The sequence below is a fragment of the Penicillium subrubescens genome, assembly GCF_028828155.1.
Source record: "Penicillium subrubescens strain IBT 31985 chromosome Unknown utg000005l_segment0_segment0, whole genome shotgun sequence".
NCBI classification, from domain to species: Eukaryota; Fungi; Ascomycota; class Eurotiomycetes; order Eurotiales; family Aspergillaceae; genus Penicillium; species Penicillium subrubescens.
This window is the reverse complement of record NW_026643155.1, coordinates 2,252,399-2,277,988: the sequence shown is the minus strand read 5'-3', so window position 1 is coordinate 2,277,988 and position 25,590 is coordinate 2,252,399. Positions and strand designations below refer to the sequence as shown.

The window sequence follows — 25,590 nt, the reverse complement described above, 5'->3', positions numbered from 1 at the left end:
GATATCAAGTGGGTGCAATAATCTCCAGCCTGAGGATTATCAAAGGCGAGCTAGGCGGGGGTGGGTTAAAGGAGAATAGGAGAAAAAGCAAAGGAAGGGGAAGATTGAAAGAAAGAAGTTGGATTGATCGTGGGGATCGACGAGGATCGCCAACGGTCCCGATTATTTACAACTTTGGCCCCAACTCCAAATGCGAATTCCATGCAACAAAGGACCTTTTGAAACGCCCAGAGTACCTCCATAGAGATACAATCTAACAACCATATCAAAACATGCAAGATGAAATCATCAGATAAAAAAAAAAGTCAACCACCCATTATTCCTCCTATAGGCGAGCCAGCACCTCCTCAACCACCCCCTCCAGCAGCTGCAGACTGTGGAATTTGGCTGCGCTCTGCAACACGAGCAGTTTCTTCTCCGTCTCCTTGAGATCAACCGTTGTAGCCCATTTGCCACTGCAGGAGCAATGCTCCATAAACTCGCTGATCTTGAGCGTGCTACATTTAGAGCACTTCAGATCCTGGGTCTGCCATTCGACCACCAGGCCATGCACCTGGCCAATGAGGATCTCTTCCTGCGCCAGTCGATCATATTCTGTCTGGCAGAAGGGACAACGCCATGGTTTGGGACCTTTGTTGTTGTCCGTGCCCGGGTCAGGCAGGACATCCTCGTCACGGCACAGGTCTAGATCACGGATGAGACAGCAAGCGTTGCAGGTGAGTTCGGGCAGTTTCAGATTGGCACTAGGGTTCTCGAAGCGGCCCTCTTTGCTGAATTCGCGGACTTCGAAGAGAGCTAGAAGCTCGCGGCGCAGGAGTCGAGACTCGAGTGTCGTGGTCTTGGACAGACTCAGCACCTGCATGAGCAGCTTGACGAGCTCCAGGGCTGGGTTTCGCTTGTCTCCCTTGGGATCGACGAGCACACCGGGGAGAACGGGGAAGGCATAGTCAGAGGCTATTTCCGGATGAAGCATCTCATCACGTTGACGGCGGATGAGACCAGAGATTTGCTTCTTCAAAGGCTTTGAGAACCGCTCGGCGAGAATAGCAGTTAGGCCTTCATCATCGACATCGTTGGGTTTCCCAATGGGAATCTGTGTCAGGCGAGGCGTGGAGGAAATTTCATTCTCCTGGAGATCCGGATGCTTCGCGGCGTGCATGAGCTCGATATACTCGACAACCCAATCATGGAAGATAGTCTGCATTGGTGTCGGCAAGAAGCGGCTGAGTTGCCAGTGCATCACGGTCTCCAGCTCTTGCTTCTCGGCCTCGACCACCTCCCGACATCCTTTACCGCCGTAGTTGTACTCATCATACCAGACGAGGTAGTCCCAGTACTCCTTGATGTCCAGGTCAATGAAGTGGAACGAGGGATTGGCTCGGATCGATTTAAGAACGTATTGACTATAGGCGTAGGCATTGCCCACCTCTGTCTTGGTTGTCTGGAGTAGAAGACGAGTCGGGCTAGCAAAGATGACATTAGAGCCAACTCGTCTGAACTCAGCCATCAATCGCTGGAACGATTTGCGCGAAAGGAGCCGGACATAGTTGTGCAAAGATCGATCGTAGAGGCAGGAAACAGGGCTCTCCACCCATCGAATCAAATGCTGGACCATAATGTCGGCCATACTGTTCCCCGCGCAAGCCTCAGTCCACCAATTCTTGACCATCTCACGCAGTACCAAGGCGCCAGCAGATGCAAACGCTTTCTCAGAGTACAAGACACCCGAGTCATCCCCTCCGTTTCCAGATGGCGCTAGCAGAGAATCGTTTCCTTCCATCTCATTGACGATCGAAGAGGTAAGAATAGTGTTGATAGCGAGGTTGCGCACATCCAACTCAATACACACTGTTGAGTAAGCACTCGGCGTATTGACAGCAGGCATGGTGACTTTCTCCAGCGGACCAACAATGTCATCCTTTTCAAAGCCAGCATGGTCTGGTCGGGGTCCGTTCGACCACCAGAGGACAACGTTACTCTGTTGGAGACGTCGGGCATATGCGACATCGATGAGATACCGAGGATCGTCGGTCTCCAAGTTACAAAGCGGAACATCACCATATCGCGCAAGCAGGGTCAAGTGCTGAACCCAAGCTGCCAGGTACAGATAGTGTGTCACAATGCGCCGAGCGATGAACGCCTGCCACCCAAGCGGTGGGAGATCCATGTCTGAAACTTCAGGCTTCACGGATAAAGTCGGATACTCCTTGAGGATAGGGATGTCGTGGCACAAGCGATCCTTTTGTTGAGACTGGATGACCAGAATGGCAGGTTGGGCCTCGTCGCTACGAAGCTTACGGACCAGATCGCCAACTTCGAGGTGAGCCTTTCGTCGAGTCATCACCTGAATGGTCTTGAAATGAATCTTGTCCTGGTACTCAAAGGCACTCTGCGATGCCTCGCCTGATGCATCCTGCAACTTCCGAGAAAGCAACTCTCCGTAGATTTTGTCGACATTCGGCAAACCCTGCACATCTCTCGTGCGGTTGAGAATGACAATATGCGCCTCCTTCTTGGTTGTCGAGAAGAGGGCAAAGATTTGTCTATCACCAGAGGCAACGTGGTAGAGATAATGGTACGCCAAAGGTGAGTCCATCAGATATGGCTGGTCGGAAGTCGTATGGAGCAGCGTGGAGAGATCGAATCCTTTTTCCAAACCATCACCCAGGACACCACGCTGTTCCTCGTCAAAGGTACAGTGGCTTCCCAACTTGAGCACTGCTCGAAGGCTGGGCGTGATGTTCCGCTCGTAGACACCTTCGATACTTGGGTGCTGGAACAAGACATCCATTTTATCCGATTCATCGAGGAATTTGTCTTCGGACAATGACAGCTTGAAGAGATGGACCGATGGATGTCCATTGGGCAGGGTGTGGTTCACCTTCTCGACCTCGCAATCTGGCACTTCAATGTCCGGCAAGGAATCACGCTTCAAGTTTACAAAGAATTGTCGGGGGACCTTGACGTTGAGAGCTTGAATCTTCTGGTCAATAAGCACAAAGGCGCGCACAATGCCTGGCCGACCTGTCTCACAAAGTTGGAGAACCTGCCAAGTACTGATATACAGCATCTGGGCTTGATTGCGGAAGAAACTGCTCAGGCCATCTGTTGCGACATTGGTTCGCTCACCAAACAGTTGGCGTCGACGAACACGAGCTTGCTTCTGGATCTTCCACTTTTGCTTCTGATACTTGATGAAGTCTTGGTAGTCTTCTGTGATAGAAGGCATGACTGCCGGTAGGCTAGCAAACGGATCAAGAGCCGTTTTGGCAGTAGACTCTGGATGCTTTCGTTTTTGTGCCATCTTGCCATCGGGAGAGGACTTGAGTTTCTGTGTCGAACTCGCAATAACTTCGTCCATGTCACCCGCATGTTGAACACGATGATCCAGGATATTTGTAGATATCGTGGAAAGCGGCACCTTTTCAGACTTCTCAAATAGATCGGTCATCTTCTTTTGCTTGAACTTGTCATCCTTCTGGTTGATTCGCCGCTGCAACCAATCTGGATGGGCGACACGAGGCACAGGGTTTCTCAGCTTCTGAAGAGCAGCCGGAATGGTGATGAGCTTCTGGACAACAGAGCCCAGACGCTCCAGGTAGTAGTCCCAATCAATTATAGACCGAGGATCCATGTCACCCGGGTCATCCTTGAGCCATTTTCGCAGGAAGAAACGCTTGACGCTCTCCTCGGCAGAGAAGATGGTGACTGGGATCGCTCTCTCAGTGACAGGTGTGTTTCTTGGCCTTGAAGAGATAATGTACTTGCAGTTCAGACCTTTGTCCTTGACCATCTGCTCACCCAAGAACTCTGCAAGACGTCTGGCAGTGGTGATGGACGTTGACTTTTGGTTTCCATACTCTTCCAGGGTCTTGGTCATGCTGCGGTTCTCCGAAATCAGGTCAATCAGCTCTTCATCGGCCAATGTGGCTCCTTGCTCATAGAGCACATCCAACCATCGGTCGGCGACTCGAGCCACGGCGGCATACGTCTCCGCAAGGTTGCTGCCTTCAAGGAAGAACTTGAAGATCTGGGTTTGGAAGATCTTGATCAACTTGAGCTCTCCCCTTCGCTTGACTTCGAAACCCTTCAATTCGGCAAGCGATCCATCGTGGTTGAATACGGCATATCGCTTTTTCAGGTTCTTGTCTTCTTCCTTTGATGTTGGCAGAATCATTGCCCGGTAAGGCCCATCGACTTCGAAGAAAATGGAGTTCTCGCTGTTAGTCTCGTACTTGTGGGTGGACGGGTCGACAAGCGCCTGGTACTGATGGTTCGTGTATCGAGCATGAACGAGGTGGTTCAGCATGACACAGGGGTACGAGATACCCAGTTTCTTGCCATTCTTCAAAGTGAAGGTAAAGTTTTCAGGGAAGGTACCGGGCAGCATGCACCAGATACCATCGGTATCCAACTCCAGCGGACGACCAATGCGTTCGACGAGCTCTCGCGCCATTTGAATGATATGGGCTCCCGTCAGACAAGTGACGCCGGCCATTTCCATGGAATACCATCGAGAACCTTTTCGCATGACATAACCGTAGAAACTGTTCAAGATGACCTTGTGAGCAAGTTGCAGGGAGTCAAAGAGAACAATCATCTTCTTCGCCTCGTCAATCTCAGCTGCAGAAGCCCCGGATGATTGCAGCGACTCGGTCTTGTTCTTCCAGACCTTCTGTTTGCCCTTGAAGTCGTATCGTCGGTCACGGAAGCTTCGCACTGTATCGACATAGAACGGATTTTCTCTTTGACAAATAATTGCTTCTCGAACAATGGTTTTGCTGTCATGGATCTTGTGGTAAATCTTCTTGCTGTAGTCTTGGAGGCGCTTCTTGACCACTCCGGCTTGTTCCTCGATGCTGAGATCACCGAATGATCGCAACAAGCCGTTCTTCCTTTGACTGGGGAACCGTTCATTTGTCGTTGCCCGTCGAATCATGTTGTACTCGTCGCGCTTTGCGGGCAAGAATTCACCACGCCAGGCCCAGGGCATACGCCTGTCACAGGTCTTTCCAGGCCGATTGAAATCGCAAGCGGCACAGTCCGATTCGTCAATCATGGAATCAGGCTGGAGACGATTTGTGATCATGATATTCGGGTACATGGAAGCAACATCCAAATGGTAAATGGACGGGACCTCGTTTCGGCTCGGGTTGTTTTTCAAGTCGAGGAGTTTCTCGGCAATCTGAGCCTTCACTTCATCAAAGTTCGTGACATCGTCCATGGACTTCTTCTCCTCAACCTCAATACTGAACTTGAGAGCATGGTCCAAATCTCGGATGAGCTCGTCGATGGCACTGGGGTCAACATTGAAACCGGTGGGAATGTCACTTCGGAAGACACCAGCTTCAATACTTTCGACATGGCCACCGACATAGGTCTGCGATTCAAGCAGGTGACCTTCGTAGAAAGCCTCCGGTGGGTCCTTGTGTTTATTGGGAAGGACAATCTCGCCTTTGTAGGCTTCAACCATGAGCAGCATCTCGCACAAGGTTCCGGTTCCCTTTCGCAAGGTATCGTCAGGGCTAAGCGGAATGATAGTGCACAGAGAGAAGATGAAAGGATGCACATATTTCATGTACAGGTAATACGTAGCCACGGCGTCGGAAACGGAGTACTCGGCCAAAGTCTGAGGGCGTTCGCTCGCATAGGGTGTCATCAGTTCAGGGTCAAGCTCGTCGGGGTCGTAGCCAAGCTTAGCGACAGTCACAGCTTTCAAACCACGACTTCCTTGGGGAAGGTAACTGTCACGGCTGACCCATGCAAAGCAGTCCATGTGGACACAGTTGTCGCTTTGGTAGATGTCTTCGCTGTTCTTGCGGAAGCCAATCTCCATGTACATGTCGATTCCTTGGACGCTTGCCCTCGCTTCGACGAAAGGCCAATCGAAGAAGTCACCGTTATATGTGGCAATGACGGTGGGTTTGGCGATCTTGATGTGCTCGAAAAACCGTTCCAGGACAGCTCTCTCGTTGGGTTCGTTGAAAATGATGAAAGGTCCATTGTACTCCGGCTTTGGCGTGTACTCAAAGTCGTTGATGTCCTCAGACACAATCTCTCTGTTGGTGATCAAGAAACCTTGCCCATCGATCATATACGAGATCATCATGATTTGATCAATCACCGCATCAGGAAACTTGAGAGGTAGTTTTGTCGTTTCGATATCGAAGGCTAGAACAACTGGATCGGCACGCTGGAGTCGTTCTTCCAGACATTTCACAGAGATCACACCATGTTTCGCCTCCACATCGTACCATTTTCCGATGCGAATGTCTATAGGGACGGGGTGTCAGCAGAGCTAGCACATCGTATAGAGTCAACTCACAGTCACTTACCCTTGTCAATACAGACTCGGACATGGTACGGAACGTCGTACTCTCGAATATCAACAATAAAATCACTCGCTTGCATGTTGCCATTAGGTCGTTGCTCATTAATTATTTCGTCGTCAAAAAGGTCGAAGCCAGTTGTGGCACTATGAGAGTATACAGTCAGCATGAGCATAATCACAAACTCACGACTCGCAGACGAAAACAAACCTGGACATTTCGACGTATGCATCCATCACGTTTGCGTTTTTCTTGTTCTTCTCTGCCAAAGGGAGCAGAGTCCGGCGAACCTCGAGCAGATTGGGCACATTGGCAAAGTTCAATCTGATGAACGTCCTTCGATGTCCAAGCAAGTGGTTCGGTAGGTTCAGGTCCTCTTTTTCCAGGCGCTTGAAACTCTTGATCAAGCCTTCAAAGGCTCTGCGACACCATTCCTCGACTTCTATCTCATGCCCTTTCTTAACTGCAATGAGGAAGTAAGGATCGTATTCCACAGTGGCCTTGAAACTTCCGCCGTCGTCTTGGAGGAAGTAGTAGTCGACACCTGCACGACCGCCCGGTACATTTGGATCCTCTATTGTGGTGCTGTGCATGTTGATAAGCCAGCCGGCTCTTGTCTCGCCGGACTCGAACCGAGGAAAGCCGAGCGTTTCATCGATGCTGTTGGCCGTCCGGATGGCTTCGAATTTCTCATCTTGGGAGGTTGCTTCGCTGGAGCGGAGGGATCCGAATTCGACTGTTTTTGTTCGTCGGGGGTGTGATGAGGCCGCACTGGATCGGAACTTGTTCCCAAATTTGCTGGGTTTGCGCGAAGGCATCGCGACACTGGCGCCCGGCCGGGCTTTTCAAAGTAAGGTTGGCGGCAGAGGGTGGTGTTCAGAACATGAAATTGGTGGGATGGTGAGAATTCGCGAATATTAGTAGTAAGAAAGACGCAGTTTGAAGCTGAGGTAGTGAGTGACTCAAGGCCAATGGCTGCCGGGGGACCTAGCAATGACCTGCAACCTGATCTAATCGTTGATCGCAATCGCTTTTCTCGACGCGTCCGCGTATCTGCACGTCCCAGGCACGCGTAAGGGTTAGTCAGCCCTTGTCCGGAATAACTATCCATATCGGGTTATAGCGGAACATCATATGATCCGCATGTATTGCTCCGGTTATCAGTATTTTGGCCCGCCGAGTTGCTCGCCGATCGAAGAGAGCGAGCTGAACAAATATGGCCGAGGACCCTCGAGAGCCCAGCTCCTCACAGGAGCCTGGTAGTCACCTCCCCGCTAGCACTCCGAATACCGACCCCAAAAAGCCAAAGCATGACTTCCCGCAATCGCAAGTCGGCAAGCTATGGGATGCCTTTGGCAACCCCGAAGAACCCGTGAACGCCCTCGCCAATGCAAGCTACAAGCCACGGGGCAAGGACCCCAAGGATGTGTCATACTCGGATGTTGTTGGCACAGTATCCATGTCCGAGATCTCATCATTCTACAAAGTACCATGCGCACGCGAGTCGCTCTTGACCGGAATTGGTGCTGGATTTGGAATCGGTGGTGTACGAGCTGTCTTTGGAGGTATGACCATGAATTGAAGCAGAGAAAGGGATACATATAGCTAACCTTCATAGGAATGCGCTCATTATGGTCCGCCGGAAATTGGGCAGTTGGAGTGTTCGCAGTCTCTTCTCTTGGAGCATACGAGTTCTGTCGACGACGCCGGATTCAAGAATTGCATGGAATGAAGGAAGCTGTCGAGCTCATGAAGGAGCTGAAGGAGAAAAAACAACGGGACAAGGAACGAGCTGCTGAGGAGGCAGCTCGTCGCGCAGAGGAGGAGAAGAGAAAAAAGAGTTGGACAAACCTCTCCAACTACAAGTTCTGGTAGTTTTGCTCTTTCAAGGGTCGGAGTCACGGTGTTTGTACGATATATCCCAAGTTGTATATTCCAAATTATATGCTATGGTGATTGGCATCATGTCATAAGTCATATGTGTGTATCATAGCGCCAAAATGATCATGTAATTATTCAAATTAATCCCCATCTTGCTCCACGCTCCTCGAAAATGCCAATTGAACGCTGTAAGATAGTAGAGAGTGATTGTTCAGGGCCTATCCTGAACATTGAACTTGACTCGTTTCTGGACAGCGCCTTCGTGTATGCTGCGGAGTCTGTCCATTCCAGAGCTTTCATTTCTTCTTTCTCGTCGCTTCTCACGGGCTTCTCGTGCCTCCCGGGACTTCCATTCGGCAACTTGCCGCTGTCGCTTCTGAGAGCGTGCCCACGCAATGGCTGCAGTTGGTTTGAAGCCAACGCCATTGATTCCGTAGCCGTCATCGGTTGGGTCAGTAGGGTTATGCCCCGTGATTTCGTGGTCATGCCATGTGAATGGATCATCCAGAGGAACATCTGAAGGTGGAGGGGATAGTCGCTTGCGGCCCTTGGAAGGTGATGCATCACTTCCTTTGTAAGGAGATAGAGTCGACCTCTTTTTTGAGGGCGTACAAATATGTGTGACCAGGGCATTGTCCGGCATACGATATGTTGCCGACTCGGAACCCGTATGGTGGTTTTGAGCGTCACTCGGCTCCCCGCTATGAGCTTGCAAGGGTTCAGCCAGGTTCATGGAACCCCGGTCGTGGCTGTCGGAGATACATGTCGCCTGCTCCGATTGTAGCGTTTGTGGTTGCTGGAGGTCACGATTTGACCCTCTCCTGTCTGGAAAATGCTCTCCCCGGATTGCCAAATCTTTGAAGCGCCCCGCTACCACTGCGCGAGGGCTATGTTGCCCAGGCTCTGTGTCGTCACGTATCCGGGACTCTTGTAGACTGACGACAGAAACTGTGGATGTTGGCGATGCAGATGGGCTATAATAGTCCGACTCGGAAGGTTCTCGCCTGCGCTTGGGCGAGAAATACCTTGGGGTGCCTGTCGACATCATCGCGGGGCTGAGGTGGGAAGAAGTTGTTGGGGCGCCGAAGCCGGTCAGCCCTAGAGATCGCATTCAAAAAGAGTATCGTTTAGTACCAACCCCGTTCACCATTCAGCAAGGACGGGGGGCATGGTGCAGCAATCCCCGTCGGCAGGTGCGGAGATCAGAGTGAGGGGCAAGTCACTGGACGTTCGGGTGTGAGTTGATTTTCCCGGGGGCATTGGTGCCTTCATACTGGACAGTCAACCCCTTCGCTCATGCCCCGACAGAAATCACCCGACCTATCACGATCTCGGAGGAAGGAAGTAGGTAAAGTGAGACTAAACTAGCTGTTGATTGTCCCTTTTCTTGTTTAGCAGTATTTGAGTGTTTTTGTGAACAAAATTCCCTGTTCTAGGCTTGAAAGAACGGTATATAATGAACCCAGGGAGTGGTATACACTAGTTCCTTCGAGGGCTACACATAGCTTAGCTGGCATATGAACAAGAGTTCTACAGCAATCAGTCTGGGGAGTAGCTATTTACTGAAGTTATGTTTGAGGAAGAGTGACGAGATAGAGCAAAATCTTATTGCCACAAAGGCCTAAATCGAATAATTTACAGATCCTCGAGCCCATCGAGTCGTGAACAAGATTGGGAAACATGAAATAGAAAAGAAGACGAACCCAACGCCATGACAAAGACTCCCAGTACCAAAACAAAGCGCTTTTATGCCTTTTGCTTCTTCTTCGAAGGCTCAGCGTCGGTGTCGTGCTTGCGCTTCTTCTTCTTGTCGCTCTTCTCCTTCTTCTCCTTCTTGTCTTTCTTCTCCTTCTTCTTCTCCTTCTTGGCATCGACGTCCTCCATCTCCGCATCGCTGTCATCAACGTCAACATCGATACCAGCCAGAACGGCATCCATAGCGGATTTCTATAGATAATTTGTCAGCGAAATGTTCATTTCGAAGTGGAAGACTCTTATCGACATACCATGGCAACCTCGTTCTTGGTGGGGGCAGCGCCGGTGGAGTAGAACTCCAGACGCTCCTCAACCTGCTGCTTCAGAACCTCACCGAACTTAGTGGTGGGGGCCTCGGAGAAGTTATCGATACGGGAAGCGATCGAGCATTTGTTGGCAAGGAAGCGAGAAATGCGACCCTTGTTCTTGGGGCCAGCACGGCCGATGAAGGAAGAGTGGTACAGCAGACCGTACTTGGGGGTGTTACCCTTGGTCTTCAGGGCACGGAACAGAGCCTTCTCAGCACCGAGAATCTGGACAGTAGAGGCAGGGTACTTGGACAGGTTGGTCAAGCTACCAGCGTGGGAGATCAGGCGAGCACCAACGATCTCACCAATCAGCGCAGCAAGGTTAGGAGCAACGACGCTCATCTTGGAGACCAGGTACTGGTGCAGGGACTTGCGGTACTTGGCGATGCTAACAACACGCTCGGCGAAAGCAATGACGTTCTCCATGTCGGAGTCACCGATATCCTGACCCATGCTGCGCTTGGCGGCATCAATGATGCTCTGAGCAACACCCTTGTCATCCTCCACGAGAGCGGCAAGATCGTGCAGGCTGTCATCAGTCAGGCTCTTCTTATCCTTCACGAAGAGAGCAATCTGGGCATAGGTCTGGTTGTCGGAGACGATCTTGTACAGCTCAGGGAAGTGCCAGGAGTACCATTCGCGAACACGCATGGAGAAGGTGTTGATAGCCTTGTCAAGCTGATCCAAGATGGCAATGGCCTGAATGATGTGGTTGTCGTCACGCTGGACGGAGAACTTAACCTTGGCACGAGAATAGGCGTGACCGAGACCGAGCTGAGCGGTGTCCATATCACCCTCACGGAGCTGGCTCAGCAGCTTGGCGAAGTGCTGGCGAATACCACGGAGAAGGTCCTGAACGACCTCGCTGGTGTCGCCAGTCTCGCAGTCGACGAAGGAGAAAGCGGACTTGATGCTACCAGCGAGACCCTTGTCGCACAGACCGAGGACGACCTTCTTCTTCTTGCTGGGCTTGGGGAGGTTGAGATCAAGGAATGAAATAAGGGTCTCGGACGCGACACCTTCCGAAACGTCGTTGATTTCACCGAGGGCCTGCTTGTTGTTTCTACGGAACATTAGCAAGGACTCCTATGATCACGACCACGAAAAATTTCGCATCCGGGAACTTTGGACATACTCGAAGGGCAGGAAACTGGCAAGATCAATCATCTTGCCGAACTTGGCGAGGTCGTTAACGCCAGCCTGGACTTCCTTCAGACGGTTGCCCACGGCGTCACCCTGGAGAGTGACCTTGAAAAGCGAGTAGCCCATAGGGCTCTCAAAAAGTAGATAATCGGCCATGGCGCTGATCTGGGGGCCAAATCAAATCGCAAAGATGGCCAAAATATAATTGTAGCGGCAGGAACCCAGGAAACAACACAACAAACTAGCCGGTGGGTTGCTGAAGGCGGACGTTCAAAAGGGCGGGAGACTGGCAAAAAGTCGAAGAAATCGAGAAAGCTCTTTTTTTTCGCCGCTAGTGCGAATCCGTGAATGTGGGCTTTTTGCCCAAAATCATCTCACCGCCTTTGCCGTCCATCGCGGGCATCCAAACTCCTGTGTGTTGCTCGCTGCTAGCTCCCTTACCCATCCCATTACGATTTTTCTCTTGGGCTAAGCTCCCGGTCGTTCATTTTCACTGCAGATATGTCTGCTACCCAGCTGCTTAACCCCAAGGCGGAGTCCCGGGTATGGAATGCTGCTCCCCTGTACGACCCCTCCGTGGCCCGCACTAACATTTCATTTAGCGACGTGGAGAGGCCTTGAAGGTCAACATCAGCGCTGGAGAGGGTCTCCAGGATGTTCTCAAGTCGAACTTGGGTCCCTCGGGAACCCTGAAGATGTGAGTTGCGAGTTTTACCCACCGATGGGTGTGACATAGCTGACAAAACCTCAGGCTGGTGGACGGTGCCGGTGGAGTATGCAATATGCCCCTTTTACCCATGGGAAAACAACGGAGCAAATCATTTAATGCGGTGGTGTTATGACAGATCAAATTGACCAAGGATGGAAATGTTTTGTTGCGTGAGATGGTCAGTCTTGAAGCCCGAATGGTCTCAATATATCAGCAGCCAAGTGCTAACATTTTGACAGCAAATTCAAAACCCTACCGCCGTAAGACAAGACTCCTCCGCTGATATCGACTCCGTTCCTCACTGATAATATTGAAAGGTTATGATTGCTCGTGCGGCAACTGCCCAGGACGACATCACCGGTGATGGTACGACATCCGTCGTTCTCTCTGTTGGAGAGCTCCTGAAGCAGGCGGACCGTCACATTTCGGAGGGTCTTCACCCCCGTGTGATCACCGACGGCTATGAGATTGCAAAGACCGAGGCATTGAAGGTACTAAATGCACACAAGAATACTTGCCGACGACTAGTCTGACACTATCTGCAGTTCCTCGACAACTTCAAGCTAGAGCGGACCATTGACCGAGAGCTCCTCCTCTCCGTTGCTCGCACATCCCTCTCCACCAAGTTGAACAACGCCCTCGCTGAGAAGCTCACCCCCGATATTGTCGATGCCGTCCTTGCTATCCACCATGCCCCCGAGAAGCCCGACCTGCACATGATTGAGATCATGACCATGCAGCACCGCACATCATCCGATACCCAGCTGATCCGTGGTCTGGCTCTGGACCACGGTGCCCGTCACCCCGATATGCCGAAGCGTGTGGAGAATGCCTTCATCCTGACGCTGAACGTCAGTCTGGAGTACGAGAAGTCCGAGATTAACTCTGGATTCTACTACTCTAGTGCCGAGCAGAGAGACAAGTTGGTGGAAAGCGAGCGCAAGTTCGTCGATGCGAAGTTGCAGAAGATTGTGGATCTTAAGAAGCAGGTTTGCGGCAACGACCCCAAGAAGGGTTTCGTTGTGATCAACCAGAAGGGTATCGACCCCCTTAGCTTGGATATCCTCGTCAAGAACGGCATCATGGCTCTGCGGAGAGCTAAGCGGAGAAACATGGAGCGTCTGCAGCTGGTTTGCGGTGGTATCGCCCAGAATAGTGTTGAGGATATGACGCCCGACGTTCTTGGCTGGGCTGGTCTGGTCTACGAGCACCAGCTCGGCGAGGAGAAGTACACCTTCGTTGAGGAGGTCAAGGACCCCAAGTCCGTGACTATTCTCATCAAGGGCCCCAATGCCCACACCATCGCTCAGGTCAAGGACGCCGTCCGTGATGGTCTCCGCTCCGTTTACAACACGATTGTTGACGGTTGCGTGATTCCCGGAGCTGGTGCGTTCCAGGTCGCCTGCGCCCAACACTTGAAGTCGGACAGCTTCACCAAGACCGTGAAGGGTAAGGCCAAGTGGGGTGTTGAGGCCTTTGCCGACGCACTTTTGGTTATTCCCAAGACCCTCGCCGCCAACTCTGGTCACGATGTTCAGGATTCCCTGGCCGCGATGCAGGATGAGGGCAAGGATGGTGCTGTCGTCGGCTTGGACTTGAACACTGGTCTCCCCATGGACCCCGTCCAAGCAGGTGTTTTCGACTCCTACCGTGTCCTGCGAAACTGCGTTGCCTCCAGCACTGGTATCGCGTCTAACCTCCTTCTCTGCGACGAGCTGCTGAAGGCTCGGCAGATGAGCAAGTCGAGCGGTCCCGGTGGTATGGAAGAGTAATGCGCCTTTGGTTGACGGCGGTTTCATGTAAACAATTAGATGATCTTGGTACCGGATACTTTTGATGCCTTTTAAGGGTCCAGTCTCAAAAAGAAATGCACACAATAATTGCACAACATTGTCAATCACTAAGTAAAAGCTATGCACTAGAGATGACTACGTTCGAAAACACGGCTACAGTAACCGCAAATAGTGGCAGATCTTATGTCGAGTCACTAAAGTAGCTAATCTTAGAAGCGTAAGTATGTATATCTAGAAGTAAAATCACACCAGAACTTTGCTTGGTGTACATAACGCTCGTTATGATTATCGTAACTTGGAAAAGGACACTCGCTATCGTACATAGTCTTCTGAATGGGAAATTGAGACAAGGTCACTCCTCCTCCGAGGCATTGTCGCTGCCTTCAGAGACAGCCACAGAAGGAAACCCTGCCACAAACCCGTCGTCTCTAACAGGATCTTCGAGTGATAGGTGATGACTCTTGGCCCATTCCCAGATATCGGCCTTGTGAATAACAATCTTCGGGCTCTCCTTCGGTTTGTCGTCGCCCATAAGACGAGTCAATTTGCGCTTTTTGGGAGTCGTATCAGGTCGAACAACACCCATGCTTTTCACAGCCGTGATCACGTCTTCAGTCAGCATTCCAGTAGCTTGACCAATCTCCTCGACGGTCATAAACTCCCGATGAGGCTTTTTCCGGAAAGCTTTCGATGGTGAGGTTTTTGGCTTTTGGTGCTCTGCCTCGGATTTGCCTTCCCCTCGCTTGCCGCACAGAAAGTGTCGTGCAATACGCTCGGCCCAGAAGCGATTATAGCTTTTCTGGCCCAAGTCACTGAGAGGTTTCTCTGGTCCTCCGATGTATCCGCCAGGATATTCCCATCCACTCAATTTGTAGCTCACGCCCATCAGGAGCTTTCCAAGTTGCCTGTGTTGGTATGGCGGGAAGACGCAGATGCATGCAAGGTTGTTCGAGTCCCAGGAGAGCTTTTCTTTCGAGAAGAAGCCCAGAACATGGTAGTTTTCAGAGTTGTCCGGGTCGGTAAAGGTGAGTATGTAGTAGAGGAAGGTCGCAACGTCGAAGAAAACCGTTTTATGATCAAGAAACAGTTTGGCGAAAAGGGACAGGTTTTGTCCGAAGAGCTTGTGTTCTTCACCGTCTACCTCCCATACAGCATACCCGCCATGCTCGTACACTTTGGTACCTGGCGGTGTTGTGCGGTGGACGCAAGCCCGAGTATGTTCCGCGAATGCAATGTCATCGCAGGAGTATCGGAAGCACCAGCGACAGACATAGAGGCAGTCCGCATCTTTGACGACCAGATCCTCTGGGTAAATTGACTGGTACCACGGCTTGAAGAGCAGATCTCCTAGTACAACATTCTTCACCTTGCGATCGCCTGGGCTTTGAAGGCTTGAAGAGGCTTTTCCAGCGGCCATTGGGGCGCTCTCGATGTTCAAGAGAATATTTGTTGTTTGGGTCGCCTAGGCTTCGAGGGCTGGTGTGTAGAATGCGAGATCCTGTGGACCAGCCATTGGCATTGCCGCGAGGGAGGAAGTAACGGGTCGAGTGGGATCGATGAAAGAGCCGAGGGGCAGTCGGACCGACATGAAGGGTAACTGTTAGGCGGTCGAGTGATCAGAGACTCATCGAGGCAATTGAAACAACAATTTTGCCTGAAAAGCCCCCCTTCACCACAATCAACAAAGTTGAGGGCGGTGGATCTGCAAAAGTGACCTGACTCAGCCGCATCTATCAGGTGATCCGGGCGGGGAGAGCTCTCGCTATCTTATCCACTGTTGCCTGGAAGGTTCACAGTGAGATCATCCATCAAGTCAATCCTTGCTTTCGTATCTTCTTTCTAAAAGAGAATTCTGGATGTTTGCAGGCAACAGCCATACATCTCTCATGATATCTGGCGCACCTCTCGGATTCCGTGGGGTTTAAGATCGCCCTGGAGACATCCCGATATCACGCTTACGCCTCCTCGCGCCTACAGTAGCTCACCCGTGCAACGTCCCCACTCGCTCGTCCCAAGTTCAAGGGTTCCCAGCATCCACTTTCATGATGATGAAGCCTTTCCAGATCAGAGACCTTCATGGGGACTCATCTCAAGGTCATGAGGAAGTTTCACATCAAACCTCGAACCCTCATGGAGTTGTACAGGTCTCAGCTGCCGACTACGATGACATCGCTCTGAATCACGCACGAGCACGACTCACTTACTTGGATGAGGATGACGGTGATCAAATTATGGTAGGATTCTCCTGGGATGGCTTCCATTTACTGTCAAGGCAGCTAACTCTTATATGCAGGTTGGATCTTCTCTCGAGCTATCTCAGCGGTTGGACGAGCCTGTGGGCATCGACGCACGGCTCGATACCGAACCGGTCCCTATGCATATCTTTGATATTCGTCGATCGAATTCGGTGACCGAGTTATGGAGACGATTTGAAAGAGGCAACGACGGCATCAGATCTCCACAAATGACCGCCGTCACTGGTGTCGAGACAGAGGCTGCAATCGATGAACATGATCACAAAGAAGAACCAGCTTCTCATGATGCCGCCACTACATCTCCACCTCAGGCTGAGAATCAGACCTTTATGGAAGCCTTTGAGGCTGAGTTGGCCAGTATGCTTGACTCTGCAGAAAATACTGGACAAAGGGCTACGCAGCCTGAATCATCACCTGCAGCCGAACCCGCGTCGGGCACTGGCTCACAGAGAACACATCATCCATTAGAAGTGGTTGCCGCGACATTCCTTTACCATCTGGTCAATGGGGCCAACTCAGTACAGACTGAACTGAGAAGCAGGCTCCCAGAGCTGCAAGAGCAGCTCCGAAATGCTCAGCGGACAGTCCCAGAGAACGTGCGGTCATCGCTTCAAAGCCTGCTCGCCACAATCGAGGCACATATGCGGACTGCTTTCCAAAACCTGCCTGATAATGGAAGACAATTCGCGGAAGATGCCATCAATGCCGGGCGTCCTGTCGCTGAGCATGCCGCGGACGGCTTCCGGATGATGGCTTCCGAGCTCAATGAGGCCAGTCGAACATTGTTTGCCGCCTTTGAGAATGAATTTGGCCGTTTCGCGTCGACTAGGTCGAATGCCACATCCGAAGGACTATACACCGCGTCTAGTCCAATGCCTGGTGTTACCGGTGATGAGCATGTGTCAAACCCTTTGTTCCAGGACACGACTTCCCAACCCACAGAGCCAGGTGCTCAAAAGGAGGCGACAGCCAGTTCTGGTCCAATTCCTGCTCAGCGCCCCGAGGTCAACCCGCATACATTGCCATCCGACCTCAGGAGTCCTAGTTGGGATCCTCTGCTAACAGGGCCAAGTGATTTCTTCTATGGTTCGGGTCCCTTTCACCCCCCTCCGTTCCCCCCTCGACCCCCTCATCCCCCCGCTCCGTCTATGCCTCCAAGTCATTGGCCTCACTGCCCGATGTCATGGGACCCAGTCCATCCTATCCAGCACCACCTACCGCACTCTCCACAACCTCCTCCTCTGCCCGTCTCTAGAATGTTCCCAGGTCAACCATGGCATCCTACGGATCATTGGCTCAATCCTTTCGGACCTTTCGGCCCTCATAACGCGCCTCCAGCGCCTCCTCCCAAAGAACCTTCCACAAATTTGCATGGGCCATCAGACATCCCTGAAAAGAAAGTCTTGTTCATCGGCAATGTTGGTTTCAATGTGACCGAGAGGATGATCCAGGATGTCTTTGCTTCGAAGGGATTCATTGTTTCCGTACGCCTGCCTCGCGATTCGGACACTGGTATGCATGCAGGATTTGGCTATCTAGAGTTCCCATCGATTCATCCTGCCATGGCAGCAATGGATGCTTTGCAGGGTGTACACATCGATGGACACGCAATCAACCTCGAGTTCAGTGATGATACCATCATTGACTCTGTGCACCCACCAGAGCGTCCCGGTCAGGAGAGAACTCTTTACGAGAGTTTTGCGAGCCACGGTCATCCTGGATCTCAGGACTCTGGCATCTCAGCTGGTCAGCCAGCGCGTCCTCGTCGCACTAGCCGCCGAAAATCCGTGACATTCCAGGAACCTGATCTATCTTCCTTGGATATTCAGGACCAAGACACCAATACCAACGATGTTCCAATCCGGCTTCAATCACCTGCTTTGATTGATCTAACTGCCGACGATGCTGCATCTAACCACCAGTCGAACGACCTGCAGGATCAGCTACCGGAGATGACTCGATTCCCGCCTGTCTCTCAACTCGAAGCCCAGTTCTTTGCCAATCAACAGCAGAACACCGACTATGATGCAACGGCTCACCAAGAAGCAAATGAATCAACTCGGTCACTTGACTATGATCTGTCAAGGAACTTCTACGAGCCCGTGCCCTCAGGCCCAGGTCTTCGTCGCTCAAATACCGTGGCATTTGCGCCCCGAGGGGAATTCTCTGATAACCCGAATCCAGACTTTCCGGGCAATCCTTCCGCCAATAGTCCATTGAGACGACGTGCTAGTGAGCGTCACTCCTTGCGACGTGATACCCAAGACCCCAGCGAAACAGATACTTGGGCGCGATTGGACAGGAGAGAACGCCGCCGCTCCAGACGTTCGTCCCAGCAAAGCATTCCAGGAAGCTTTCCTCTAGAAGAGCCACTTCAGCCTGTGGTACCTAGACCGTTCGACGTTAGCGCTGAACCTGAAGAGACCGATATTGACAGATGTGTGTCGTCTCTTGTCGATATGGGCTTCGGAACCGTTGAAGATGGCGGGCGGGCTCGGATGGCAGTCTATGCTGCGGCTTCAAATGGTATCCTCTACGACGCGATCGAAATGATTGAGGAAGAGAGAAAGGTGTATGCCCGCCAGGGCTGTTAGTGGGATGGACTAACGTGGGATTTGTTTAGATTCTGGCTTGATGCGCAACGGTCGCTCCTTTGGTCGAAGTTTCAGCCATATCCGCAGTATTCTCTATTCTCTATGTCTTATGAATAATTTTGCTTTGTGAGCGATATCTCAGATTGATCAATCTCAATTCCATCATTTTTATGTACCAGGTTCCGATATATATTTCCTCTTAAAGCCGTAGGCGATGTACTGAAAAAGGCACCAAAACCTACTAGTTTCAATACGTTGGGATTTTTTTTTTTTTGGATAGAAAGATAGAGGAAACCACCTATTCAGTAAATATTGTGCACAAGCCTGCTATTTCTTATTTTCCGCCTCTTAAAGACGTGCAGTGTTGCGAATAGTATTGAGACCAGTACTGAGTAGAGCGGTGATCGGATCTGCGGAGTCGATGCTCCGAAGTTTTCCCAGTCCGCCAGCTAAAGTTGACCTCCGATCATTCCACTTTCCCAGCGCAACGTCCTAGATTCAGCCATGCACACATGGCGGCGGACCTTCGCCACGTCTGTCGCCAGACTCGGCTCTAACTCCACGCCGCATTCTCGAATTGCCGCTCTGCGATGTGCGCAGATCCTCCAAGCTAGCAAAGTGGATGGATCATGCACCTTGGAAGACAAAGAGGTCAAGATCAATGGGTTCATTCGGTCGGTTCGGAAGCAAAAGCGCTTTGCCTTTGCAGAAATCTCGGATGGTTCTACTGTCGAGCCATTGCAGGCCATCCTGAAGCCTGCGCAGGCAGCTGAGTATGTTTACCTCGGAGCTATGACTCCAAGCTTCATATACATGCACGGAGAGCTAATACGGTCGCTTCTCCCCATAGTCTGTCCACAGGCACTGCCGTTGAAATATCCGGCTTGTGGAAAGCTTGCCCACCTGGAAAGGAACAGACTCACGAGCTTCAGACAACAGAGGTAACCGTGGTTGGCGGGGCGGATCCAGAGGTTTGTGTTGACCGTCATTACCAAGCCGCGAATGGGTTGATCTAACCGTCGCGTCCTTTTTGCAGACATATCCGATCCAGAAGAAATACCATAGCCCCGACTTCTTGCGACAGATCCCCCATCTCCGCATTCGAACGCCCTTCCAGTCCCTCCTCGCGCGCTTCCGATCCGAATGCCTGTTCCAACTGGGCAACGTCTTCCACTCGCGACCTGAAGGTCCTTTCACACAGGTTCAACCTCCGATCATCACGTCATCAGATTGTGAGGGAGCAGGTGAAACCTTTACATTGCTTCCGCGGGCTGCCGCTGCGCCGTCGAGTACCGAGGCCGAGCACTTCTTCCGGGCACCCAAGTACCTTACAGTGTCGTCGCAATTACATCTCGAGGCATACGCGGCTGAACTTGGCAATGTTTGGACATTGGGACCCGTGTTTCGGGCGGAGAAGAGTGATACACCTCGTCACCTCAGCGAGTTCTACATGCTTGAGGCCGAGACCAACTTCATGCACGATTTGGACTCACTCACGAACTTGGTAGAAGATCTACTTCGAGATCTGACTCGCCGGTTGTATAATACCCCTGTCGGCCAAGAAATCTTGTCGGCCAAGCGGACTGGGGAGTCGGGACAAGAAGGCGGCGCCGAGGATTCGAAGTTGGATCTACTGGGGAGGTGGAAGGCGCTGATGGACGGACCTAGATGGCACCGCATCACATATACGCAGGCCGTGGAGATGCTCCAAAAAGTAGTCTTAGAGAACGGCGCCGTGTTCGAGCATCCCCCTACCTGGGATGGTGGCTTGCAGACCGAGCATGAAAAGTACATTGTCGAGGTTTTGCACGAGGACAATCCGGTGTTTGTCACGGATTATCCCAAGACCATCAAACCGTTCTACATGGCTCCTTCGCAGGGCAGCGAGGGTAGCGTGCCAGGTGAGACCGTTGCCTGTTTCGATCTGCTTCTTCCCGAAGTAAGTGAAGTTGCTGGCGGCTCCTTGCGTGAACACCGTTTGCCCAATATCATCCAGAACATGCGAGAATACGGTCTGATCAAGTCCCGCGTGGCCACTGATTCCGATGCACCGGTCTCAAACGAGCCATGCTATCCTCATCTCACCGCAGAGGAGGATCTTGGACATCTCCAATGGTATGCCGATCTCCGACGCTGGGGCTCTGCTCCTCATGGAGGATTTGGACTTGGGTTTGACCGGTTCCTGGGCTATTTGTCAGGAGTCTCCAGCGTCCGGGATGTCGTATCATTCCCACGCTACTTTGGTCGGGCTGATTGCTGAGAAAGCGCAGCTAGACAGTGTATGATATTTGAAATGTACCAGACATGTAACATAGATCGAATAACCGTATAGTATCCATCCCCAACACACTTTGCTGCTATTTATGAATGTTGGGGGTCAACCGGTCAGCCTGGTAGGTTGGCTCACTAGATAGTTGAAGTAACCTTGATGATCATTTCCATCATATTGATTAGGCCACCAATGCTAAATGCAAAGCAAAGCACCCATCATTTTGCAAGGGAAGACCTCACTCTGCGTTTCAAACACAATTATTCGCTTCTCTCTTACACCGACTCGTGTTTGCTTTCTGCCCCATTCTCAGCCTCATCAGACGTCCAGGCCGTCCCCGCCCTTCGCACGAAGGATTTAGTTCCGATGGCGATGCATCCAAAGGGCGGGCGCATCGCCGAGAACCAAAAAGAGTAACATGATTCGGCCTCGGTTTGAATGGGACTGTTGGAAACTATTGACGCCGTAATGCGAGGTTGAATGGGGCTAAATGGAGCGATCTCAAACGCCTAAGCCCTAGGCCATGCATTAAGCTGCTACTGTACCTACTACCGACTGTAGTAGCAGTAGAACTAAGTACCTACTAGGATGTGTATTCCATCCTGGGCATACATACGACGCAACCATTAAACGCCTCATGGGGGCCAAAATGCTTGAAAAGAAAATGGTGTATCTGGCCTTGCAGTAGCTACGAGTCTCGATTACTTAGCTGCTTTTTTTTGAGCACAGGTATATAATTTGATTTGAAAGATCATAAGCTCTCGCATTCGATAGCCTTGTTGATAGACATACAGCAAAGAGCAGACTGTTGGTAGCATAGGGCTACATCATGCCCCATGTATATCCGTCCTTACCCTTAAGTATTGCCGATACTCCACTAGCTTTCATGTTCTCTCGGCGTCGGCGATAGTGATACCGAATAGGTACATGTACATATCTTTATCTGATTCCGGATACACCGGCGCACTCGAATTCCGTTCTTAATAATTATTATGCACCGGCTCTCGCACCGGTCCAAGCAAGGCCAAGCACTCTAGCGTGGGAGGAGGCGCCCGCAGCCAAACGCAAAAATATGGGACCTCGAAGGGCGTGAGCATTATTAATCATGCTTCGAGTGACCGAAACGCGCAAATTTGGGTAAAGTTGGATTACTACTAGAGCCTAGTAAGGACTGAGTTCGTACGAACAATAGACCACCATCCCGAACAGGCAAGTATTGAGAACAAATGAGCGGAGCCTTCCGTCAGCAGGAAACGTGGTCCGTGGGTTTCCGGAGTTATTTTGCGAGGGATATTGAATAAATATTTTCTTTTGGGAATCTTTTAACGTACTGTACGGAGACTGGAGTAAATCTCTGGGAATAATTACCTTAACTCGGGGTTGCGGAGCTCGCTTAAGGGTGCCGAAGACTTGTCGTTTCTAGGCAATTATTATTTGGTCCGTGGTGAGCGAGTGGAGGTCGGTCAATGTAAGTAGTAAGCGGATCTATTGGTTTTTGGTGGCTCAAATAATAGAGTAATTGGTTTCAGATGATCTGTACGGAGTACAGGAGCAATGGATTATTATTGTAGATACGAGTAAATCCGTACATGTATTGTAGGTGAAGAAGTAACTTTTACACACTCGATTAGGTCGCTGATCAAGACATGCAAAGCAAACCACCAATGCTTACCGGTCAGCAATGTTATGTAGGCAAAGAGATTAAGTAACATACTTTTATCGATTTCCACAGCCTCACAGGATCGGACATGGAATGCCCATAAAGTATGGAGGAGGGGGAAAAAGGGGAGGTCCGCGCACCGCGTTAGAAACTCTAGAAAACTGGGAATTCTCAATCTAATAGACTTTACCAGAGCGAGTCGCCGAGTCCATGCCAATCAGGAGACCAGGATCGGCGGGTCAAGGGGATCCAACCTTACCGGGGTTAAGCATAAGCACGACGATGTTCGGTCAGTGTCCGCCTAAGGGAAGGTCGAGTCATGTTCTGGTCGGGGGCCATCCCTGCCTGACGTATCACATCGATGGGAAGGGAGCTCATTATGCATAATAATAAGCACTCGATAAAAATGGATTGTGATCCTAGCGGCCGACAGTCGGTTAGCTTTACAACATCTACTTGTTATGATTTGGTATAGTTTTTCTAGTTCTTATTCAAGTACGGAGTACTTCGTTCGAATTGATGACCCATTTTGTGTCTCCGCTATCCCCCGTCCGTACATATGTAGTGCATAATACAACTGTTCATCCATGCATTTTTATATACGCCAGCTATGGAAACTGGACTTTCAGATTAAAACTTGGCAAATGGATAACTCATCATCTGTATTTTATGTGTTACAATCAAAACCATACCCACACAGCCCAGCCCCCAATTATTCGCCCAGCGCATTCGTATTCGGATGAGTCAACTCCCCGAACGCATAAACTCAAAAATACCGTGCGCCACATGGTTTATGCGCTGATTCATGTTTTGCCAACGGAAAAAAGTGAGACACACCAGTCGGGTCATCAAGCCATTTTAAGACCAATAATGGAGTCGTGGTGGGCATAAACTCGCGAGGCTACCCTACTTTAGGTCTGGGCAAGGCGTCCTAGTGACCATGGTTCATAAAGGTCAAACTGGCAAACTGGCTTTTTAGGCTTGCCGATGACAGTTGCCACCATTCTAAGCACCGCTCCAACTTTCAACCCGAACTAGGTGCCCAGCAAATTGGGGGGCCACTGCTACGTTACTTAGCAAGGACCGATCGCCTTGGCAAAGACCAGGCACCATTCATAAGCCATGAAATGCTTCTTGGCTTCGGAGAGGGGTTGTTGATATTGCGTTTGCTCTGAGGCAACAGCATAAATTGTCGTACGGATGATATTACTCCTTGACTGGCTGCCATGCGATGCGCGCCATCAATGATTCTGGCCAAGAGGAGCTATTGGTGGGAGAAAACGACACAGCCTGGTCAAATTGCGCTTGGCGTTAGTTTTACACGAATGATTATGAATCAGACTTCGTGCGAGGATTCTACGGCAAATTCGGATAAAGTCTGTTGAAAAAGCATACGCGTTTGAACTATCGAGCGGAGAGAAACCATCAATAGTGGTGCCAGGACCAAGAGTAAGCAACTAATTAGAGTCGAACTTGAGAGTCCAACGCGCCCTAGAATAACGCCTTAGAACATTATTGGTCTGATTATTGTTTTCCTATTCTTCTGAGCGACCGGAAGACCAGGGACACCTTAATTATGTTAGTGGAGATAAGCTCGTGCGACGTTTCACAAAAGCAGCTCTTGGCAATCTTTAATTCTGATTTGGCTGAAAATTCCAGGGTTACAATGGAACCGTGTGACAATACGAGAACATGGTTGCAACTAAATCGCAAGTAAAGTTGATCGTGGGTTCTCCATAATTCAATATTACACCGTGTGCACTGGACCAAATTGATGTATGGTCACGTCATCGGCCCCCCACGGAAAAACCCCCAGCCTACTGTAGTACAGGTGGAGATTATTATCGGGGAGAGAAAAAAAAAAGTCTTGAATTGTGTAGATTCAGATGTAAATAATCACCGGGATTGACACTGGGACAGAGTTGGAGAGTTCATGGGGGCAGAAAGTGATCAGCTCGCACGGCAGAGAGTAACCTTGATAGTACACTACACTATCCAATTTGGGCAATCGTTGTAAAGTTCCCCAAGATGGACCACGCTAGGGCGATCACCACGAGTCGGAGTTTAGTTTTGACCAGAATGATCCTGAGATGTAAATTATTTTAGCTAGCTACGATATTGATGTTCGTCGAGGGTGAAGCATACCGATGTCAGTATGATCAATTAAGATAATCATCTTACTGTCGCGCCTAAATGATAGACTTGTTGTAATGAACTACACAACAGAATGCATACATAAGCCGAAGGATGTATACAAGCGGTAGTTTAAAATGTTTCTTTCATTGGGTGAAAGTACGATTCAAGAAGCCGTCCTATCCGGAGCGTATTGCGTATCGAAAGTGCCTCAAAACACAAGATCGGATACAAAAATTATTTACGCTCCGGCCCCCGGTCGTCTCGGATTTTAGAAAATAGAATGCCGGATATATGTGGAGTATTCCAACGCAATCGCTTTGATTGTCAGCTAAAGAGAAAAAAAAAAAAAGCCATTAAAAAAGAGATAGCGAGAACGAGAGTAAAACCCCCACTCTGCCAGTACTTAATCAGAAACCAGTCAAACCACACCAGTTGCAATCCTCACGAACCACGGTCGGCAAGCCAAATGTCGGCTTGACCCGCAAGGGCCTACTCTATCAGCGGTATCTGTGCCCTCCATGATATTGCGGCCCACCCACCGCTTCCGCTTATGGGTGCGCCCTAAATCCCCGTCACCCCTAAATCCCCGTCACATTTTTACCATGCGTCTAAAAAAACCATCAAATTAGATAACTAGCCTAAATAAAAAAGATCTCCTCGCTCCAGGGCTACTCTAGCCGATTCGGTAGACCTATCAATATCCTCCTGGGGCCTCTTTGGCATATCCAAACCAGTAGCCTGCTTATACTGCTTCGCAA

The 25,590-nt window shown here is 50.6% G+C and overlaps 8 protein-coding genes across 8 annotated transcripts; 4 read left to right on the top strand and 4 right to left on the bottom strand.

Moving 5' to 3' along the window:
• Positions 1-325: 325 nt before the first annotated feature.
• On the bottom strand, positions 326-7,147 carry N7473_007341 (DNA polymerase epsilon catalytic subunit POL2; the record flags this gene model as incomplete). The annotated part of the gene is made up of 3 exons (XM_057153281.1): positions 326-6,273; positions 6,336-6,475; positions 6,540-7,147. 3 exons carry the CDS (start codon positions 7,145-7,147, stop codon positions 326-328), a joined length of 6,696 nt encoding a protein of 2,231 aa, XP_057007619.1.
• Positions 7,148-7,545: 398 nt separating this feature from the next.
• On the top strand, positions 7,546-8,204 carry N7473_007340 (COX20 family protein; the record flags this gene model as incomplete). Its single annotated transcript, XM_057153280.1, has 2 exons — positions 7,546-7,894; positions 7,948-8,204. 2 exons carry the CDS (start codon positions 7,546-7,548, stop codon positions 8,202-8,204), a joined length of 606 nt encoding a protein of 201 aa, XP_057007618.1.
• Positions 8,205-8,421: 217 nt separating this feature from the next.
• N7473_007339 (uncharacterized protein) lies at positions 8,422-9,321 on the bottom strand (the record flags this gene model as incomplete). Its single annotated transcript, XM_057153279.1, has 1 exon — positions 8,422-9,321. The coding sequence occupies one exon, from the start codon at positions 9,319-9,321 to the stop codon at positions 8,422-8,424; it is 900 nt and encodes a 299-aa protein (XP_057007617.1).
• Positions 9,322-9,956: 635 nt separating this feature from the next.
• Positions 9,957-11,572, bottom strand: sik1 (snoRNP complex protein NOP56; the record flags this gene model as incomplete). The annotated part of the gene is made up of 3 exons (XM_057153278.1): positions 9,957-10,157; positions 10,217-11,336; positions 11,409-11,572. 3 exons carry the CDS (start codon positions 11,570-11,572, stop codon positions 9,957-9,959), a joined length of 1,485 nt encoding a protein of 494 aa, XP_057007616.1.
• A 345-nt stretch (positions 11,573-11,917) lies between these two features.
• N7473_007337 (chaperonin-containing T-complex subunit CCT6) lies at positions 11,918-13,897 on the top strand (the record flags this gene model as incomplete). The annotated part of the gene is made up of 7 exons (XM_057153277.1): positions 11,918-11,959; positions 12,019-12,113; positions 12,168-12,189; positions 12,262-12,303; positions 12,365-12,385; positions 12,443-12,616; positions 12,671-13,897. The coding sequence occupies 7 exons, from the start codon at positions 11,918-11,920 to the stop codon at positions 13,895-13,897; spliced, it is 1,623 nt and encodes a 540-aa protein (XP_057007615.1).
• Positions 13,898-14,270: 373 nt separating this feature from the next.
• Positions 14,271-15,335, bottom strand: N7473_007336 (putative histone acetyltransferase (MysT1); the record flags this gene model as incomplete). Its single annotated transcript, XM_057153276.1, has 1 exon — positions 14,271-15,335. One exon carries the CDS (start codon positions 15,333-15,335, stop codon positions 14,271-14,273), a length of 1,065 nt encoding a protein of 354 aa, XP_057007614.1.
• Positions 15,336-15,701: 366 nt separating this feature from the next.
• Positions 15,702-18,942, top strand: N7473_007335 (RNA recognition motif domain-containing protein). The gene is made up of 2 exons (XM_057153275.1): positions 15,702-16,152; positions 16,212-18,942. Exons 1-2 carry the CDS (start codon positions 15,961-15,963, stop codon positions 18,765-18,767), a joined length of 2,748 nt encoding a protein of 915 aa, XP_057007613.1. The 5' UTR covers positions 15,702-15,960; the 3' UTR covers positions 18,768-18,942.
• A 329-nt stretch (positions 18,943-19,271) lies between these two features.
• On the top strand, positions 19,272-21,027 carry N7473_007334 (asparagine--tRNA ligase SLM5; the record flags this gene model as incomplete). Its single annotated transcript, XM_057153274.1, has 3 exons — positions 19,272-19,540; positions 19,618-19,738; positions 19,804-21,027. The coding sequence occupies 3 exons, from the start codon at positions 19,272-19,274 to the stop codon at positions 21,025-21,027; spliced, it is 1,614 nt and encodes a 537-aa protein (XP_057007612.1).
• Between the last annotated feature and the right edge of the window lie 4,563 nt (positions 21,028-25,590).

Coding starts and splice junctions, on each gene's coding strand:
- N7473_007335 (XM_057153275.1), top strand. CDS start 15,961: ATGATGATGAAGCCTTTCCAGATCAGAGACCTTCATGGGGACTCATCT. Junction 16,153..16,211: donor ATGACGGTGATCAAATTATG/GTAGGATTCTCC, acceptor TCTTATATGCAG/GTTGGATCTTCTCTCGAGCT.